The sequence below is a fragment of the Blennius ocellaris genome (assembly GCF_963422515.1).
Source record: "Blennius ocellaris genome assembly, chromosome: 21".
Lineage (NCBI taxonomy): Eukaryota > Metazoa > Chordata > Actinopteri > Blenniiformes > Blenniidae > Blennius > Blennius ocellaris.
In genome coordinates this window covers 21,632,491-21,651,923 of record NC_137670.1, presented here as the reverse complement: position 1 = coordinate 21,651,923, position 19,433 = coordinate 21,632,491, and the positions used below count along the sequence as shown (strand labels likewise).

The following is a 19,433-nucleotide window of genomic DNA, read 5'->3' as shown; positions in this document are numbered from 1 at the left end:
CGCCCTCCGCGTCTCAGTTGTCATGGTGACTGGTTGAATCGGGGCTCCATTGATGCAGTCTTTTTAGAGTCGTGGTGCACGCGCTTGACTCCAAGTGAAACTACTCTGAGTTCATCAAACTGATCAAAATCCGGTGTTGTGGAACCGAAAACTCAATGTTTTCTGTCTCAGGGTAACTCAACTCAGAGCTCGGGGTTAAGCTCAGGGCTTGTTAAACCTGCTTCGTGAAACGGACCTCAGATGTAAAACTGTACCCTGTATTCTGCCCAGTGTTTGGCTCTAGTGACCCTGAGTTGGATAAAGTTGCATAGAAAGTAAAAGGAACAATGTAAGTTACTGGCAATAATGTTCATATTATTAGATGCACAAATTAAAATGTACACCTTTCAACACAATCATTAATCTTATAATATTCTTCTGAAGTTATTACAGTTTATCACTGCTGAATATTGATGTGACTATTTAAAGTCAAATGTCACAAACATCAGGAAAATTAAATTGGTTTTATGATATATTAGGATATTGTGTTTTATGGAGTTAGTGTATTTGAGTTGTCACAACTCTTCTTGAGTACCTTTAGGGTCCACCGTCAGCTGGGCCCACACTTTATGATTGACTGGTGTCATGTGCAAATTTGCAGGCTGTCATATGGCTTATACTTGTATGCTGGTGCCGTTGGTATATAATGTAAACACTCTCCAGGATCATGTCTGACCTGTTGGAGACCCCGGTGAGTCTGCACATTCCCCTTCTGCCTCGGAGCCGGACGGATCATCAGCAGTTTCATTATTGTTCAAGCTGTCACAGCTACTCTGATCTCCCTCGCCAACGGTAATGACAGTAGTGTTGAAGGACTTCCTTGATGCTTGTTGTCCCGGTATAAGCGCTGCAAACGGGAGGCAGCAGGAACCACATCTTTCTTGCCTTACTGGTCCTCCTAAATTGATGTTGTCCTTGCTCCCCGTTGTCTGTTGGTTCATTTCACAGCTGCTGGAGCTTTGGGAGCTCATCTGACGGAGTATGGCTGATGAATTCTTCTGGCTGTTGGTCCGACCTTCTCCACTCGATCTCACACCGTCATTCCCCTGATTCTGAGCTTGACCTAGCTTGTTTCCTGCCCCAGATCCCTTTAGACCTTGAACATCTTTATTTCTCTTCTCTGTCTCCTGGTAGATCTTCCAAAACAGAAATGTCATTATAGTCACAGGTAAGTAGAACGCAGCAATGGCAGTGCAGAATGTGATGATGGGCTCGGACAAGAACTGGATGTAGCACTCGTTTGGCTGGACCTTCCGCTCACCAACAATATACTGCCAGAAAAGAATGGCTGGGGCCCAGAGAATGAAAGAGATGGACCATGCTAATGCGATCATGGTCATGGCTCGCTTTGTGGTCCGCTTTGCTCGGTAGGTCAAAGGTCTGGTCACAGAGAAAAACCTAAGACAAAACAGGAAGGTAAGTAGGAAAGATAGTAAATGGAACAGCCTTGGTTCAGTGTGAACAACATTATCTCTCTTCAACAGTATCTCTCAACTTTAATACCCAACAGGAACATTTAAATGACAATGTTTGGGTCTGTCTAAGGCTTATTTTGTTTATCTGCATGTAATGTGACTGGCATCATTCAAACTCTTCAGTGTTTACAGCTACTTTCCATTTATACACCAGGTCCAAATGGAGCATCATGTAAACCAGCCAGAGGGAATATTCCTATTCTGTCTAAGATCCGAGCCTGTATTCATGGAGTTGAGAAATTCCCACTTGATTGCAAATGACTGACAAACTGTCTTCACCCACATAACAAATATTGTTGAACTAATGTGAAGTTGATATGTATTTGGGGGTTTGTACTTCTCTACATATAACAGTACTGGGGCTGAGTTTGTAGTGCGATTGTCTCCAAATTGAAAGGTTGCAGGTTTGATTCCCATCTCTGCTTGTCCACAGGTTGAAGTGTCCTTGAGCAAGACACTGAACCCCAAACAAGTGGATGGATGCGGAACCTTGCATGGCAGCAGCCTGCATAGGTCTGTGTGAATGGGTCAATGCGACTAGCAATGTACAGCACTTTGGGACTGCTCAAGCAGTTATAAAGCACTGAATAAGTGAAATTCATTTATCCATTTAGTGTGTATGGCAGCAGAGCAACATAGGGCCCCAATGACCACCAGAGGACCCCCAAGTGCATGTCAATTTTAGGATTTAAAAAAGTATTTTTAAAACATAATGTAAACATGTTTAGAGAAAAGGGTGGCATAGGTAAGCAAAACCCAAATGAAATGTACAAATCTTTGGTTTGCTCTCAGGACGCTGCCTGTATGGGTTGCGTCTCCTGACAGAAGCTTTTCCAAGCTCAATTTGATAGATGAAAAGAAGTAGAACATAACGACCTCAGCTCATCAATGGCCCAGGAACGATTTAGTGTACTTGCAGTTATTAGCATTAGTAAGTAAGTAAGTACGTAAAATGTATTTATAAAGCGCTTTTCACAGATAAAATCACAAAGTGCTGTACACGAGAAAAGGTAAAACAACAATATAAAATGTATATACATGTATAAATTTAAAGTGTCACTCGTGAAAAACCCATCAACCAAAAGCTCCTAAACAAACATGTTTTCAAGTCCTTTTTAAAAGAGATAACAGAGTCTGCCAGGCGCAGAGACAGGGACAGCGACAGGACAGAGACAGGGACAGACAGAGACAGAGACAGGGACAGGGACATAGACAGGGACAGAGACAGGGACAGCGACAGGACAGAGACAGGGACAGACAGGGACATAGACAGGGACATAGACAGGGACATAGACAGGGACAGCGACAGGACAGAGACAGGACAGACAGAGACAGGGACAGAGACAGGACAGAGACAGAGACAGGGACAGAGACATGACAAAGACATGGACAGAGACAGGACAGAGACAGGACAGAGACAGGGACAGTTGACAGGGACAGTGACAGGGACAGAGACAGGGACAGGACAGGGACAGTGACAGGGGCAGAGACAGGACAGGGGCAGTGACAGGGGCAGAGACAGGACAGGACAGGGACAGTAACAGTGACAGTGACAGTGACAGAGACAGAGACAGAGACAGCGACAGCGACAGGGACAGAGACAGGACAGGACAGTAACAGGACATGATAGTGACAGTGACAGGGACAGGGACAGAGACAGGGGCAGAGACAGGACAGGGACAGGGACCGGGACAGAGACAGGGACAGGGACAGCGACAGGGACAGAGACAGGGACAGGGACAGCGACAGGGACAGAGACAGGGACAGGGCCAGGGACAGAGACAGAGACAGAGACAGGGACAGTGACAGGGACAGGGTCAGGGACAGGGACCGGGACAGTGACAGGGACAGAGACAGGGGCAGGGACAGAGACAGGGGCAGAGCGTTCCACCGTCTAGGGGCCACAGACTGAAAAGACGGATCCCCTCGGGTCTTATAATGGGTCTTAGGGACGACAAGCAAGTTCTGGCCAGACGACCGAAGAGTGCGGCCAGAGGAGTGCGGCTTCAAGAGGTCTAGGAGGTCCTGTGGGGCCTGACTGGTCCAGGAGGTCCTGTGGGGCCTGACTGGTCCAGGAGGTCCTGTGGGGCCTGACTGGTCCAGGAGGTCCTGTGGGGCCTGACTGGTCCAGGAGGTCCTGTGGGGCCTGACTGGTCCAGGAGGTCCTGTGGGGCTGGACTGGTCCAGGAGGTCCTGTGGGGCCTAACTGGTCCAGGAGGTCCTGTGGGGCCGGACTGGTCCAGGAGGTCCTGTGGGGCCTGACTGGTCCAGGAGGTCCTGTGGGGCCTAACTGGTCCAGGAGGTCCTGTGGGGCCTGACTGGTCCAGGAGGTCCTGTGGGGCCTAACTGGTCCAGGAGGTCCTGTGGGGCCTGACTGGTCCAGGAGGTCCTGTGGGGCCGGACTGTTTAAGGCTCTATCAGCACTAGGACCTTAAAATCAACCCTGAATTTTCCAGGGAGCCAATGGAGAGCCAATAAGGCTGGAGTGATTTGAGACCTTCGGGGTTGACAACACCTGTTAGAAGTCTAGCAGCAGAATTCTGAACAATCTGCAGTTTGTTCAGAGCGGACAGGTTCAGACAGGTGACAACAAGAGTTGCAATAATCAAGTCTTGTAGATATGAAAGCATGAATAATCAATTCCAGGTCTTTTTTTGACAACATTTTGCGAATTTTACTGATGTTCCTTAGGTGATAAAAGCAATTTGGCACAAGCTGTTTTGAGTGTGTCTCCAGAGACGTGGCCTGGTCAAACACAACCCAGGTTTCTGAGGCTGGATTTGACAGAGGAGCCCAGAGAGCCAAGGTGCTGTTTGATCAGCGGGATCTTGTGGTCTGGAGCAAAGATCAGCATTTCAGTCTTGCTTGGATTTATCTGCAAATAGTTAGTGGCCATCCAGTCTTTGATGGAGGAAACACACTCTAAGAACATTTGCAGACGATGGAACTCAGCATCATTAGAAGAACAATACAGCTGGACATCATCAGCATAGAGATGATAAGATACGTCCTTGAAACAACCAATAATTTGACCAAGTGGCAAAATGTACAGTAAAAACAAAATATGGCCCAAAACTGACCCTTGTGCCACTCCGCAGGACAAGTTTGTCACATCAGACTGTACATTGTTTACAGCGACGTTACAAGTTCTGTCTTGAATATACGAGGAGAACCACTGGAGGACAGAACCAGAAAGTCCCATCTCATTTTGAAGCCGGTTGATCAGTAAACTGTGATCCACAGTGTCAAAAGCAGAGGTCAGATCGAGAAGTGCTAGAACTGTGTAGTGGCCAGAGTGAAATCTAGAAGTATTAGAACTGTGTAGTGGCCAGAGTGAAATCGAGAAGTACTAGAACTGTGTAGTGGCCAGAGTCAAATCTAGAAGTACTAGAACTGTGTAGTGACCAGAGTCAGATCGAGAAGTGCTAGAACTGTGTAGTGGCCAGAGTCAAATCTAGAAGTACTAGAACTGTGTAGTGACCAGAGTCAGATCGAGAAGTGCTAGAACTGTGTAGTGGCCAGAGTGAAATCGAGAAGTACTAGAACTGTGTAGTGGCCAGAGTCAAATCTAGAAGTACTAGAACTGTGTAGCGGCCAGAGTCAAATCTAGAAGTACTAGAACTGTGTAGTGGCCAGAGTCTGCTGCCATCAACACGTCACTAGACACTTTTATAAGAGCAGTTTCAGTGGAGTGGAGTTTACGGAAACCTGACTGAAAAGCGTCGAACAAGTTGTGCTGCTCCATAAAGGAGGTCAGCTGGCATGCCACTACTTTTTCCAGAATTTTGGAAATAAATGGTAGTTTAGATATGGGCCTGTAGTTTTTAGGTTCTGAAGGGTCAAGGTTTGGCTTTTTAAGGATGGGGTTTACCACAGCATGTTTAAAATAGCTGGGGACGGAGCCAGATGCAAGCGACAGGTTCATTATTTGTACCACACAGGGGCCGATGGTGTCAAGCATTTTCAACAACAGGGGTGTCGGGCCAATGTCAGCGGGGCTTGAAGACGGTTTCATATTTCCTGTCAAGGTCTTAACGTCCTGTAGGCTAACAGGAGTGAAGGACGACCAAGACGACACCGGGGACAACTCAGTAGAACAAGCACTGGTTAGGGGAACTTTAACACTGGCCCTCATGTCTTGAACTTTGTTCACAAAAAATGACAAAAAGTTGTTCCAGTCCTCGTGTGTGTACACAGGCACAGGAGGAGCTGAAGGTGCAGTTAGATTTTCAATGGTGTCAAACAAGACTTTTGGATTTTTCTTATTTCCTGACACAAGATTGGAAAAATAACCTGAGCGAGCCTGCTTTATCGATTCATTCAGATCCAGCAGCAACTCTTTTAAATGGAGTCTGTGTACCTCTAATTTGGTGGCTTTCCACAGACGCTCTATCTTCTGACATTTTTGTCTAAAACAACAAATACCACCATTCATCCATGGGAGGGCCTTTTTCTGTGACCCTGAAGACTTTTTAACAGGCGCTACCATGTCCAAAACAGATAAACAGTGGGTGTTGAAACTTTGCACAAATGAATCAACATCATCACAATCAATGAAGGAGCTAGAGTCAAAGGAGGCAGAGAATCATCAAGTGTAGTGTCACTAATGATGCCAGTAGGCATCATGATAAGTGACGAATTAAAAGAGATGCAACAATGATCACTAACTTGAAATTCTTCAACACTCAGATTTTCAATGTTTATGCCACAAGAGAAAACTAAATCTAACGTGTGACCTTTTTATGCTTGGGGCCAGAAACGTGCTGTATAAAGCTGAAAGAGTCCATTATGGTCAGCAGTTCAGCTGAATGCAGGCAAGTGGCATCGTCAATATGAAGATTAAAGTCCCCGAGGACTAGAACACGATCTAGCTTTATAATCGACGACAAAAACTCAGAAAACTCACTCAAGTTCACTTGCAAGTAAACCGAGACCGACGTCTTCAGGAGCACCAGGGATTGCCTCTTTAGACCAGACTAGAGTCAAGGCAAGCTTTCATACCTGCCCAGATGGAGTAGACTCTCCCTGAAACACTCAGATCTGGACCAAACAGTGCTGGTGTGATGTTGTCAGGAGACACACCTATGTACCTCAGACCATAGGAACGTGAATAGACCATAGATTGACCAAATATTTCATTCAGAATTTCATGCCAAAACAAGAGGTGCCACAATATTAATCAGGAATAATTTACATTTTGATTCATGATTGTCTCTGGTATATCACATGAAAAGTGTACAAGTAATTTTAGCATCTATCTATGCTCCCAACTGGGATAATAATCATTTTGTGAAATATCCAAAGATTTCCATTCCTCTATTGGACTCACATAGATGCATGAACTGTGTGATTAACGAGATGCTAGACAGGTCAGACACATTCTGCATTTATGGACCAATATGTATTTGTTGATCTCTGGAGAACTCAGCAGCCCTCATTAAGAAAATACTTGTCTCATACCCACTGTGCATTCTCAAGTTTAGACTGTTTGTTTGACAAAAAAAAACGTATCCCATCAATTACTTCCACACAGTACTCATCTATTACAGTTTTGGATCATGCTACGAAAGGTGGATAAAGATTGGCAACTACATCACCTCTTATTGAGACACTGGGTTTTGCAAGTATATTTCAGAATTGATGACATTTGTCTGTGAAATTCTGTGATAAGTACTGTGAGACCTCCCCATCATCACAGGATTACTATTGCAACAACACATCATTAGATCTAAGAACTAAGTAAACCCTACAACATAAAGCCGCCTTTCACATCACAGCAGCCTCTGTTGAGACTATTGCCTATGATCTCACAGAAGGACTGAAACACACTTTGGGAGAAGTACTAGATATGGACTGGGTGAGTGAAGGAAAGGTCATCAAAATTATGTCATCACTCTCAAATTCAAACGCTAAAGACTCATGGGGACTTGATCTGCTCTTTCTAAAGGCATATAAAGAGGTCCTTACAGGACCAATTACACATACTATTAATCGACCGTTTAGAGAATGTGTATTCCCAACCTCCTTTAAATCAGTAATTGTCACTCTCATCTTCAAATCAGGAAACAGAAAGGACATTACGAATTATAGACCCATTAGTGTACTTCCTGCATTTTCCGAAGTTATTTAAAAAATTGTTGCTGAACAGCTGATTGACCACCTTGACAATGGAAACATGTTACATCCCATGGAATTTGGTTTCCGATCCAAAGACTCCACCGACAGCATGTTGTTGTTTCCTTGAGGTGATCAAATCCAGTCTGGACAAAGGAGTGGTTGGGGCCATTTTCCTGGATCTGCATAAGGCATTCAACATCATGAACCACTCAGTGCTGCTGACAAATCTGCTGGATTTCAATCTCTCCAACTGATAGCAAACGCTATCAGTTGGTTTTAATCTTCCCTCGTGGACCGTTCATAGTGTGTAAGAATAAACGATAAAACCTCACAGTTCAGATGCTGTATGACAGGGGTTCCTCAAGGGTCTATTCTGGTGCCGTTGCTCTTCAGCATGTACATCAATGACCTTCCTTCCATCTGCAATGACGTTGAGGTCTTGACGTATGCCGACGACACGGTCTTCTTCACACAGGGTTCCAATACAAATCTTGCTGCATGTATTTTTCAAACAAACAAAATCAAGATGTTCTCCCAAATATTTATGTGAATAGTTATATGATTAAAAATGTTGAAGTCAAATACCTGGGTGTGCTCCTGGATCCCACACTTAATTCTTAGACTCATGTAAAAAAAGATATGTCGTATCTTAAAAGTTAACATCGCCAATTTCAAGCACATCGGGAACTCTTTGTCATTGGAAGCAGCAACATCATTTTTAAATGCAATGATCAAATCATACATTCTGTACTGTATGTGATCATGGACTCAAGCCAAACAGACGGTTCTAAACTCTCTCAGATCGCTACATAATTAGGCCTAGATAATCCTCAATAAAAAACCCTGGAGGTACCACCATTGCAACATACTTCTTGCTTCTTGCTTCTTCTTCCGGCTCTCAGCGAAGGCGGACGCTTTTCTTCTTCTCTCCTCTCCCACTGGCCCTCCCCGCTTGCTGCTTCGTCCTGTACCGTCTCATGTCTGATCTATCAAGAGAATCTCTTCAGACCCGCATCAGAATTTAACCAGAACCATGGAATTGATCAGCTGGTCTCTCAATGCGATCGACCAAATTTTTACGACACGATGATTGGGCAAAGCAGAGCCTGCATGGAGGTTCCTGGAGGTCCCTGGAGGTTCCTGGGGTTCCTGGAGGCAACTGTGTTTGGCCATTCTTTCCATGGAGGATGTGGAGGACCTCTACATATTGGGATTCATGATAGCAGGTATGCTGCTGATTGGAGCTGGAGGCTTTCTGATCTATCTCAAAGTGTAGAAGACGCTAGCAGCTGCATTGGGAAGGCTGCCTGTCGTCACTGAGGGACTGTGCCAAGCTTTGAACGCTCAGACTCATGTGATAAACCAACTCAAGAGTACGACTCTTGAACGTTTACGCGAAATTGGATCGATCTTGGAGGATATTCGAACTCGGTTGGGAAGCTAAATCTTGCCACAATTGGAGCAGCATGGAGACCAGAGACACTCAAGGTGGACAGATAAAGCTGAATCGCCTGAAAGAAAACAATCCTAATCTACAATCCAGACTCCCAGACACCCAGTCGCCAAGGCTGTGTTTTGTCTTCACCTCTCCTGGATGTGTGTGTGGAAAGAAGCCCCCCCCCCCCCCCCCCGCCCCCGGCCTTCCTAACCTCCTCCCCTCCTCCCTCCCCGGACATTTTTGCCCTCTGAAATTTTACAAGGACCTTCACCGCATTCGCCGTGCCCCTCCCCCCAACCACCAGCAGAGGCCGCTGGAAGAGGCTGGCTGTGCGCCCGAGGGGCTGTGCGCCTGAAAAACCTTCTCCTAGCGGCGGGCTGCAAAACTAGCCTTCACATATCCCAAGTGCTGTCTGGAGAAATATGTTGTAACCTGTCTGTGTTGATGCTAAATGTGCCTGAGGTGGTTTTTTCCCAATTACAGACTGTCTCCTTAGACCACAGTCTTTAATCTGCCTTTTTTCCCTCCTCTCCTCACCTCATGTTCTCCTTCTTTCCCCAAAACTTTCTATGTGAAGGTAATTTCGTTGTACCTGTACCTGTACCTGTACAATGACAATAAATGATTAAAATCAAATCAAATTCAAATACTCGAAAAATATAGAATACTAAGCTTCGACAACTTAATCCGGTACTCTGATATCCACCTGGTACACAAAATCCTCAATGATGCTGCCCCACCCCCTCTAAAAACATATGTACAGCTATGCTCTCAACTAGCAAGCAGAGCATTAAGGTCTGTATCCAGGGGTGACTGCAATATTCCCAAAAGAAAGTCTGCCTTCTCTCAACCTGCCTTTTCATATAAAGCCATCAAAGAATGGAATGGGCTCCAGACGCTCTAAAGAATAATGCAGAATATCACAGCTTCTCACAGGCAGTCAAAGACTGGCTTGTAGACCACAGTCCTGCTCACATTGACAGTACCAGACGGGTATTCGGCCACTAGATGATACCCTTGTGGCTACCAGATTACCAGATTGACAGTGTTATAATGCCACCTCGTCTACCAATAGGGTGCATTGCAATCGGATGACCCCCTCTCGTGTACCATCCGATAGCTACCTAAATGATGTGTGATGTGGACTCTGGAAAAACAATTAAGCTCTGGCACTTCATATACTTTGGCACTTTAAATAATGGTGCTACAGACTGTAACTTGACAATATTGCACTTTTATGTAACGTGCACTTTGTACTTATATATTGCACTGATATTTATGAATTGCCTTTTATCGTGTAGTTTTAATCTTTTGATGTAATTCTGATCAAGTATATTTAATGTGATTTTATCATGTAGTTTTAATCTTTTGATATAATTTCAATCAAGTATGTTTAAAAATGTGGAAACTTGCTGATGTTTGTTCTAATCATTTGTTGATGTCTGCTCTAATCATATATATATGACCTTTTATAAATAGTTTTACAAAAACTCCTGAGGCAGTGCTTCTATTTCACTGTAAATATCTGTATAGAACTGTTTTTTCAGTCCTGTTTTGATACATTTTAGTTAATTATAGTTTAGATTTACTTCACAAGTAAACTAAATGATTCGTTGAGCATGTCTATGAATTTTATCATCAATAAATGTATGTTTTTCCCAACCGAATTTGTAGTTTTATGGTGTTTTTAGATCCACTGTGTTAATAAAGTATGCCAAACTGAAAACAATACTTCAGAGCTGCATTTATGAGGTTGTCCTGAACAAAATGACACAAAAAAAGACAAAGTTTATGGATTTTATATTTGAGATATAAAGGAAAAATCAATTGTAGTGAAAAACAGCACAAAATACTTTAGGCCCAGGATGGTTAAAGAAGAATTTGACATTTCAGCAGACCTTTTCTTACTCGTGCAAAATCACAAGGGGAAGCTGCTGTGAAAGCAAGTTTTATCGTGGCAGAGGAGATCGCCAAAGCAGCCCGGCCATTTACCGAGGGAGAATTTCTGAAGAGCTGCATGATCAAGGTGTGCGACGTCTTATGTCCAGACAAAAAGCAGATGCTGGCAAATGTAAGCCTGAGTAGAAATACGGTTGCTGATCGAGTTTGTGAGATGGCCACGGATTTAAGAACACAGTTGAGTAAAAGAAGCAAAGACTTTATTGCATACTCTCTTGCTGTGGATGAAAGTACTGAAATGACTGACACTGCACAGCTCGCCATCTTCATCCGTGGGGTGGACTCCAAATTGCACGTTACAGACGAAATATTGGACATTAAATCGATGCACGGGACAACGACTGGAAAAGACATTTTTGAAAACGGATGCCAAAGTGTAACCGACATGAAACTGCCCTGGGAAGAACTTATTGGACTTACAACTGATGGAGCACCGGCTATGTGGGGTGGAAAAAGTGGACTAGAGGGAAGGATGGAGTAAAGATGCAGGAGGAGAACTGTACTGGTGAGTTAACAGCATATCACTGCATCATACACCAGGAAGTCCTGAAGATGGACCATGTAAGGAGCACTGTAATGTAAACCGTAAACTTTATCCGAACTAAAGGTTTAAATCACCGTCAATTTCAGTCCTTTATGCGGGAGATCGATTCCTTATCATACAGAGGTGTGCTGGCTAAGTTCTCAACAGAGTTTTTGAGCTCAGCAACGAAATCTGTCAGTTCATGGACAGTAAAGGAAAAGACTTCACCGTTTTGTGGGTTGAAAAGTGGAAATGTGAGTTGGCGTTTCTGGCTGACATAACAGCTCATAACAGCCTTGAACCTCCAGCTCAGGGACGTGACCGTGATCACTGACATGTATGACGCAGTGAAGTTATTTCAAGTGAAGCTGCTTTTATGGGAGACACAAATGCACCAGTGCAACTTGCCTCACTTTCCCTGTTGCCAAGTAATGCTGAAGCAAGTCGGCACAACGTGTTCCCAAATACGCACTTTGCTGATAAACTGAGCACACTGCGCACTGAGTTCGCACGGCGCTTTGGTGACTTTGGAGAACAAAAAAAGAATTTCGAGTTGCTTCGCAACCCATTTGCCGTCGACGTGGAAACTGCACCTGTGCAGATTCAGATGGAGCTGATTGAGCTGCAGTAAAGGCACTAAAGGCAAAGTATGACACTGCAGGGCCCGCACAGTTGATTCACTCCATTCATGCCCAACCTCTGTTTACATGCGGCTCGAACCTTGTCCGTGTTTGGTCGCACATATCAGTGATGAAGACTAACAAAACAGCACACAGGAGTCGTCTCACTGATGAGCACCTGCATCCATCCTGAGAATCTCCACAACACCAAACATAAACCAACCTGTGGCCAAAAAGACATGCCAAGCATCCAGCTCTGATAAAATGGCATAAGAGCAAAGAATACGGAATGTTTTGATTTGTTATTGCTGAAAAGCACAACTTTTATTTAGATTTCCAGGTTTTGTTTTGTTTTGCAGCATGTTCATATTTTGAATTTGTATAATTTTGACAGGAGATATTTTTATGGCGAGTAAAGTCTTTTGGGATATTAAAAATGTATTTTTTTTCATATAAATTGACAAAGAAATTCAAATGTTTTTATTTGTTATTTTAACATTTACTTAAAGCACAAGCTATTTTTTAAGGAATTTTTTGCAGTATGTTCATATTTCTGACTTGTATAATTTTGACAGGATATATTTTTATGGAGAGCAAGCTATTTTGAGTTATTTAAAGTTTAATGTTATTTGTTCCAGAATAATATTACTCTCTGTTTTTATTCAGATTTATGTTTGAAGTATATTTTATTATATCTTCTCATATATGTTTTATTCCTTATTTCACTATCATGCTGCTCTTCTTTGTAGTATGCAGGCCGGCTCCAGAGAGTCTGAGCAGAGACAGGACAGAGTCAAATGGTAGGCCAAATGTTTCACCATATATCTCCTGTTTGGCCTGAAGGAAGTTAGGAGGTGTCAGAAGTGGGACCGTAGATGCTATGGCATCGGGGATGTTGATTGTCGTAAACTAATTAGTGGCATATGTTGCTGACCATATAAGCCACGGAGTTTCTTTTGTGTGTCAGAGTTGCATTTTGGAAGTCGCTTCTCTCTCCCTGTCCGGTCATCAGCTTTTGATTTTTTTTTTATGTCATCCTAGTCGATATTAAACATTTTTTAACCAAACGAAGAAGCATCGTTGAAACCTGTTTTATCTCCAGCTTCCATCCTGACCTGAAGTTCCCTTCATGTTAAAAAAAAAAACATTTGGTTTTAGTGTGTTCAATAAATGTTTCTTCTGTTCGGCCCGTGACCTAAAGTGTGTTTTGAATTTTGGCCCCCTGTGCAATTGAGTTTGACACCTCTGCCCTAGCTGTACTCAGAGTGGGCGTGGCCTAAACCGGGAGTGGGCGTGGTCTAAACCGGGAGTGGGCTTCCTTCAAGTGAAACTAGGTGGGGCTTAAATCAGTACATTATTTTAAGTGTGAAATTGATATGGATTGATCAGAAGTTGCTTTATTTATTGTTTATTTGAAAATTATTTATAGAACAACCTCAGAATTGTAATTCAATGTTTTATATATAAAAAAAATATCTACTATATACAGTATATAAAGCTTGATTTGTAATATTTACAATATATTTATTTTTATGAACAGCCATATACAACAAACATATTAATATAGTCTACTTTGTGTGTTCAGCTATTAGTGTGTATGTGTGTAAGTGGTCTGGAAGACTGTTTATATTTTAATGATCTGTGTGAATCTGGTGATTCAAGCAGATGGTAAAAAAAAAAAAAAAAATGCGATACGAGCCATTTTCAGCTCTGTCTTGCCAAATACACTGCATTCGTTACGAAACAAGTTCACCAAGTAACTTTAAATATTGAAGTATATTATCTTATGCTCCTATTATGATCCTTAAATCTTGTTGTTTTCTTCTTGAATGTGATCAGAAACACTCTGCAGCAGTTGTAAGATATATGTGCAATCAGCGATCTCTTCACGGACTTTGGTGGAGAAATACTGGCTAAAAGTTCATGTTTCAGCCAGTTATGATGAGGGTCTCTGACCAAAGATCAATGTTTTGTGCTGATTCTGATCTTCTGATTTTGTCTTATCAATCTGGTTGTTTTGCACTGAATATGTAACCTACATGTAACTCACATGTTCAGCCGTATCTTGAATGATATATAAACCAGCTAGACCTTCCATTCGGTGAGAAGCACAATGGACGCTTGCTCCCGCAGACCTATGCCACCAGTCTGTGATTCTAGAGAAGCATATTTGAAGCCCGCGCCTCCCGCAGACATTTTTCCACCCGTCCGTGGTATTTTCTGATGCTGTTCAACAATTAAACATCGTTGTTCAAATCAAGAAGCATCGTTTAAGCAGTTCTTTCTCTTATCAGCTGATTCACATCAATATCAAACAAACTGAAAAAGACGCGAGCTAAAGAAAACGTAAGGTGGACTGAAGAGAGCAACATGAGCAAGAGTCAAGCCAAGCACAGAGTTCAGCCACTCTCTGAATGTCAGAGTAGAGCACACAGCTCTGGCTGCTAGATGTGTGTCTGTAAGGCGGGTGCTGTTTGTGACGGACCAATCACAGTGCGTAAAGACAGTCCGTCACCAAATGAAGGTTTTCCTTCAGCATGAGTTTTACTCGTATCATGCTCGTACTTGTCAAAGATGCTTTATCTGTACTGGCTCCTCCCTAATAGTTTGGTACATTTTTGTTACAGTTTCACAGTGTGGTTCAGTAAAGTGTCTAAGTACAAGTCCTGGCTTCCACTGGATTCATTGAACTCTATGTTTAACTGACTGGGTAACCTATCCGATAGTGGGACCAGTAGAAGAAGGCTAAGAATCCACTGGGTTGTGTGTCTTACCACCCAATAACTTGTCTTCCTATAGATGTCAAAATTCTCTCAAATATTTTGGATAAACGATGAGAAACTGTTATGCCCACAATCATATCTGAACATATGAACAATATAAAGAGGAGGCATTCTTTCTGCAACAGACAAAGACCTTTGATACAGTTGAGTAGGACTATCTCCTCTTCTCCTGCAGACAGTTTGGGTTTATGCCAACTTCCTTCCATGGGACAGATCACTCTTCCTCTTCCTGCACTTCAGTGTGTACAAACACCCAGCGCTCTGCTCCCTTTCCTCTCTGTAGGGGCTCATGTCAAGTATACTCACTCTCCCCATTACTGCTAGCTCTTGTGATCAAGCTCTGATCAGTGATTTTGAAAGGAGATGAAAGATTTAAGGGAACTAAAAGGTTGTTCGTGGAAATCCGCATCTATCTATATCTATCTATCTATCTATCTATCTATCTATCTATCTATCTATCTATCTATCTATCTATCTATCTATCTATCTATCTATATATATATATATATATATATATATATATATATATATATATATGTCCATCAAATGTGGCATATACCAAGGTGAAGCTCTGTCCCCACTGCTGTTCTACATAGGTCTGAACCCCCTAAGCCAAATAATCAACAAGACAGGCTACGGATACCGCCTCAGGAACGGGGCCACGATCAGTCACCTCCTCTACATGGATGACATCAAGCTGTACGCCAAGAGCGAACGGGACATAGACTCCCTGATCCACACCACCAGGATCTACAGGCTTGAGAAATGTAGTAGGATGGTGACAAAGCGAGGCAAGGTAGTCCACACTGAAGGGGTCTCACTCCCAGAAGGAACAATAGCAGACATTGAGGACAGTTACAAGTACCTGGGAATACCACAGGCAAATGGCAACCTTGAACAGGCAACAAGGAAAGCGGCAACGGCCAAATACCTCCAGCGAGTGAGGCAAGTCCTAAGAAGCCAGCTCAATGGCAAGAACAAGTCCAGGGCAATAAACAGCTACGCCCTGCCAGTGATCAGGTACCCTGCGGGTATAATAAGGTGGCCAAAGGAAGATATACAGACCACGGATGTTAAGACACGAAAGCTCCTTACCATACATGGTGGGTTCCATCCAAAATCCAGCACCTTGAGACTGTATGCTAGCCGTAGGGAAGGAGGCCGAGGACTAGTGAGCGTGAGAGCCACTATCCAGGATGAAACATCCAAGCTCCATACGTACATCAAGGACAGGGCTCCAACGGATGACATACTCAACGAAAGTGTCAGACAATGGTGAGATGAAGAGGTGCTGGAAGAGGGACCATCATGGGAGGACAAGCCCCTACATGGGATGTACCACCGGAACTTAACTGAAGTGGCTGATCTCAAGAAGTCCTACCAATGGCTAGAGAGGGCTGGCCTACAGGACAGCACAGAGGCCTTCATCCTGGCTGCACAGGAGCAGGCTCTGAGCACCAGAGCCATAGAAGCCCAGATCTACCACACCAGACAAGACCCAAGGTGTAGACTGCGCAAAGAGGCACCTGAGACAATCCAGCACATAATTGCAGGGTACAAGATGCTGGCTGGGAAAGCATACATGGAACGCCATAACCAAGTGGCTGGCATAGTGTACCCAAACATCTGTGCGGAGTATGGTCTGGTAACCCCAAGGTCACAGTGGGAGATCCCCAAAGGTGGTGGAGAATGACCGATGAAGATCCTGTGGGACTTCCAGATACAGACAGACAGGATGGTAATGGCGAACCAACCAGACATCGTGGTGGTTGATAAAGGGCAGAGGAAAGCCGTGGTGGTGGATGTAGCCAAGTGATGGAACATCAGAAAGAAGGAACATGAGAAACTTGAGAAATACCAAGGGCTCAGAGAGGAGCTGGAGAGGCCTGGAAGGTGAAGGTGACAGTAGTGCCCTCGGGGCAGTAACCCCCAAACTGGAGGAGTGGCTACAGCAAATCCCTGGAACAACCTCGGACATCTCAGTCCAGAAAAGTGCAGTACTTGGAACAGCAAAGATACTGCACAGGACCCTCAAGCTCCCAGGCCTCTGGTAGAGGACCCGAGCTTGGAATAGAAAAACAGGTGACCGCCCGCGGAGGGCGAGAGGGGAATTATATATATATATATATATATATATATATATATATATATATATATATATATATATATATATATATATATATATATATATATATATATATATATAAATAAATTGGTTTCAAGACAAGCAAAGACACTTGGCCCCTCAGACAAATAAGAGTCATCAAAGAGATTTCCAATGTCAAACAGCAATTTTGTTTGTTGATATAATACAGCAAGGACTGGTTGATTCTGAAGTTCAGAGTCATAGTTTAGCATTCTACTACTACAGAGCATGTGAATACAACACAGTGATTAATTGGATTATAGCTAATAACTAATTATAATCTAATAACGTATACCTTACCTATCAAAGCTGATGACCAGCAGGTTCATAACTGAGGCGTTACTGGCCACATAGTCTATAGCCAGCCACAGATCACAGACCACCGGCCCCAGGGCCCACTGGCCCATGATGATGTAGGTGGTGTATAAGTTCATTGACAGCGTGCCAATAGTCAGGTCAGCAAAGGCGAGGCTCAGCAGGTAGTAGTTGTTTACTGTCTTCAGAGCCTTGTTGATCTTGAACGACAGCATTACGAGGATGTTTCCAACAATGGTGACGAGAGAGAGGGATCCAGTGAGGAAGACAATGATGATGACCTGCAGAGGAAGGAACAAAAAGATAATTAAGTAAACAGAGTAGTTGGTGCATCATGCTTCCTTGAGGGTACAGTAACTGTGATTCAGATAATGGGAATGTTCATATATGGGGTGCTGCTGTGAGGCACTTCAGCAACAGGTCTGCTTGTCTTCTGGCTCTCAGATTCTTGGAAGGTTTTTAGGTCATAGACAATTCAATTCAATTCCCATTGCACCAAATTCCACAATGTTTTCATGGTACTTATAGAGACAAAACCTCAACAAAGCCAAGTGGTTGCCAAGATCCATCTTCTATATCCGCTTTATTCAAGTTGGAGGTGGAACAGACTACAACTGCACAGCAGGACACACTGGACAGAGCAAATACAACCCAACCGTCTCAAGCTTACTTTAAGGCAGTCGGCGAAAACCAGTCACCTGAGGAAAAAATATTTGCAATCTCCAAAATGTGATGATGTTTGTTCAGAAAAATTTATAAAAAAAAAAAAAAATATGGCTAAGTTCATCTCATCTATGACACAAGTTCAATTTGTAATATTTCACCACCTTTGACCTCAGGTCTGCATTACCATTGTTAGGGTTTTTCCTGTGTTTGCAGCTTTCAATCACATCCACAAACCTTTAGGGGTATGTCTCTACCAGCTCTGAACATCAACTGTGACAATAGTTACATTTCTGCCCATTCTTATTTGCAAAATAACTCAAGCTCAAAGAACAGCATGCCTGAGATTTTCAGTTGGATTAAGGCCACTGAGCCTGGAAGGGGATCAGGGTGTTTTGGTTGTGAGGAAACAGTAGGAACCACTACACCAAAGGGTTTGTAATGTTCTCTCTTCCTCGTACCTGAACTGTGAGTTCTTATGTGGTTGATTTCAGGGTTTACGTAAGACTGAGTATCAGTGTGTTTTCACTGTTTAAGCTTGGGGTGTCATAACGTATGTCACTGAGAGCAACGTCCAGAAAAAAAAAAAAAAAAAAAAAAAAAAATATATATATATATAAAACAACTGAGCTATTCAATTGAGATGAAATATATTACTTTAACTGAAATATTCTGCACTGATTTGCTATCCGACATTCATTTAGTTCCCACCCCCTACATTTTTCTTTGGCCATGTTTTGTGGAGAAGCGAGCTCAAAGGGAGGTCATGCGGTGCCCACCAACACTTGTTAGTCCACAAGGACCTTGTGAGAAGTGTTGGGCCTGGAATCCAGGCTCTCCTTCAAACATTCCACCTCAGAACAGGAGTTCAAGTTGCCCTTCCAGCCCACTGGATCTCTGTGTGGAGACCAAGCCTCGCCAGAATGTTCCTCCTCTCTCCTCATCTCTCTCTCGCTCTCTCTCTCTCCTTCATTAACCCCGTGCACCCCGCGGGTATCCTGCCGCCGTGCGTGTTAACTGATGGAGATAAGCTCTCCACTTAGCCACATTTAGCATCCGAACCGCTAACTTGCGCCACCGTGATACATCGTATCATCACCAGAGTTTGACTGCATGCCTCAACATCCAGTTAAACTCCTGCGTTACAGTAATGATTCTTCCTCGGTGAGACCTCTTGCTCCGAGTCTTGTTTATCTGGTCGCCAAGCAACCGTCATGTCCCCAGAAAGACAAAGTCGAGCGCGTCTAGTGGCTGTGTGCGTCATCGCAATCTCTCTTTACGCCCACCTGGTGGGCATCGAGTCACTGCGCTCTTCCTCCGCGCCCCCAGTGGTCGTCACGGTCATTGCACCTAAC

The 19,433-nt window shown here is 43.6% G+C and overlaps 1 protein-coding gene across 1 annotated transcript in view; it reads right to left on the bottom strand.

Annotated features, from left to right (window-relative positions):
- The window catches only part of LOC308145917 (muscarinic acetylcholine receptor M1-like), a gene marked incomplete at both ends in the record, with an annotated part of 112,629 nt that overhangs the window by 66,096 nt on the left and 27,100 nt on the right, over positions 1 to 19,433 (bottom strand). Inside the window, 2 exons of the mRNA XM_080517508.1 lie at positions 716 to 1,437; positions 17,401 to 17,696. Coding sequence (XP_080373634.1) covers positions 716 to 1,437; positions 17,401 to 17,696 — 1,018 coding nt within the window. The remainder of the gene's footprint in view (positions 1 to 715; positions 1,438 to 17,400; positions 17,697 to 19,433) is intronic.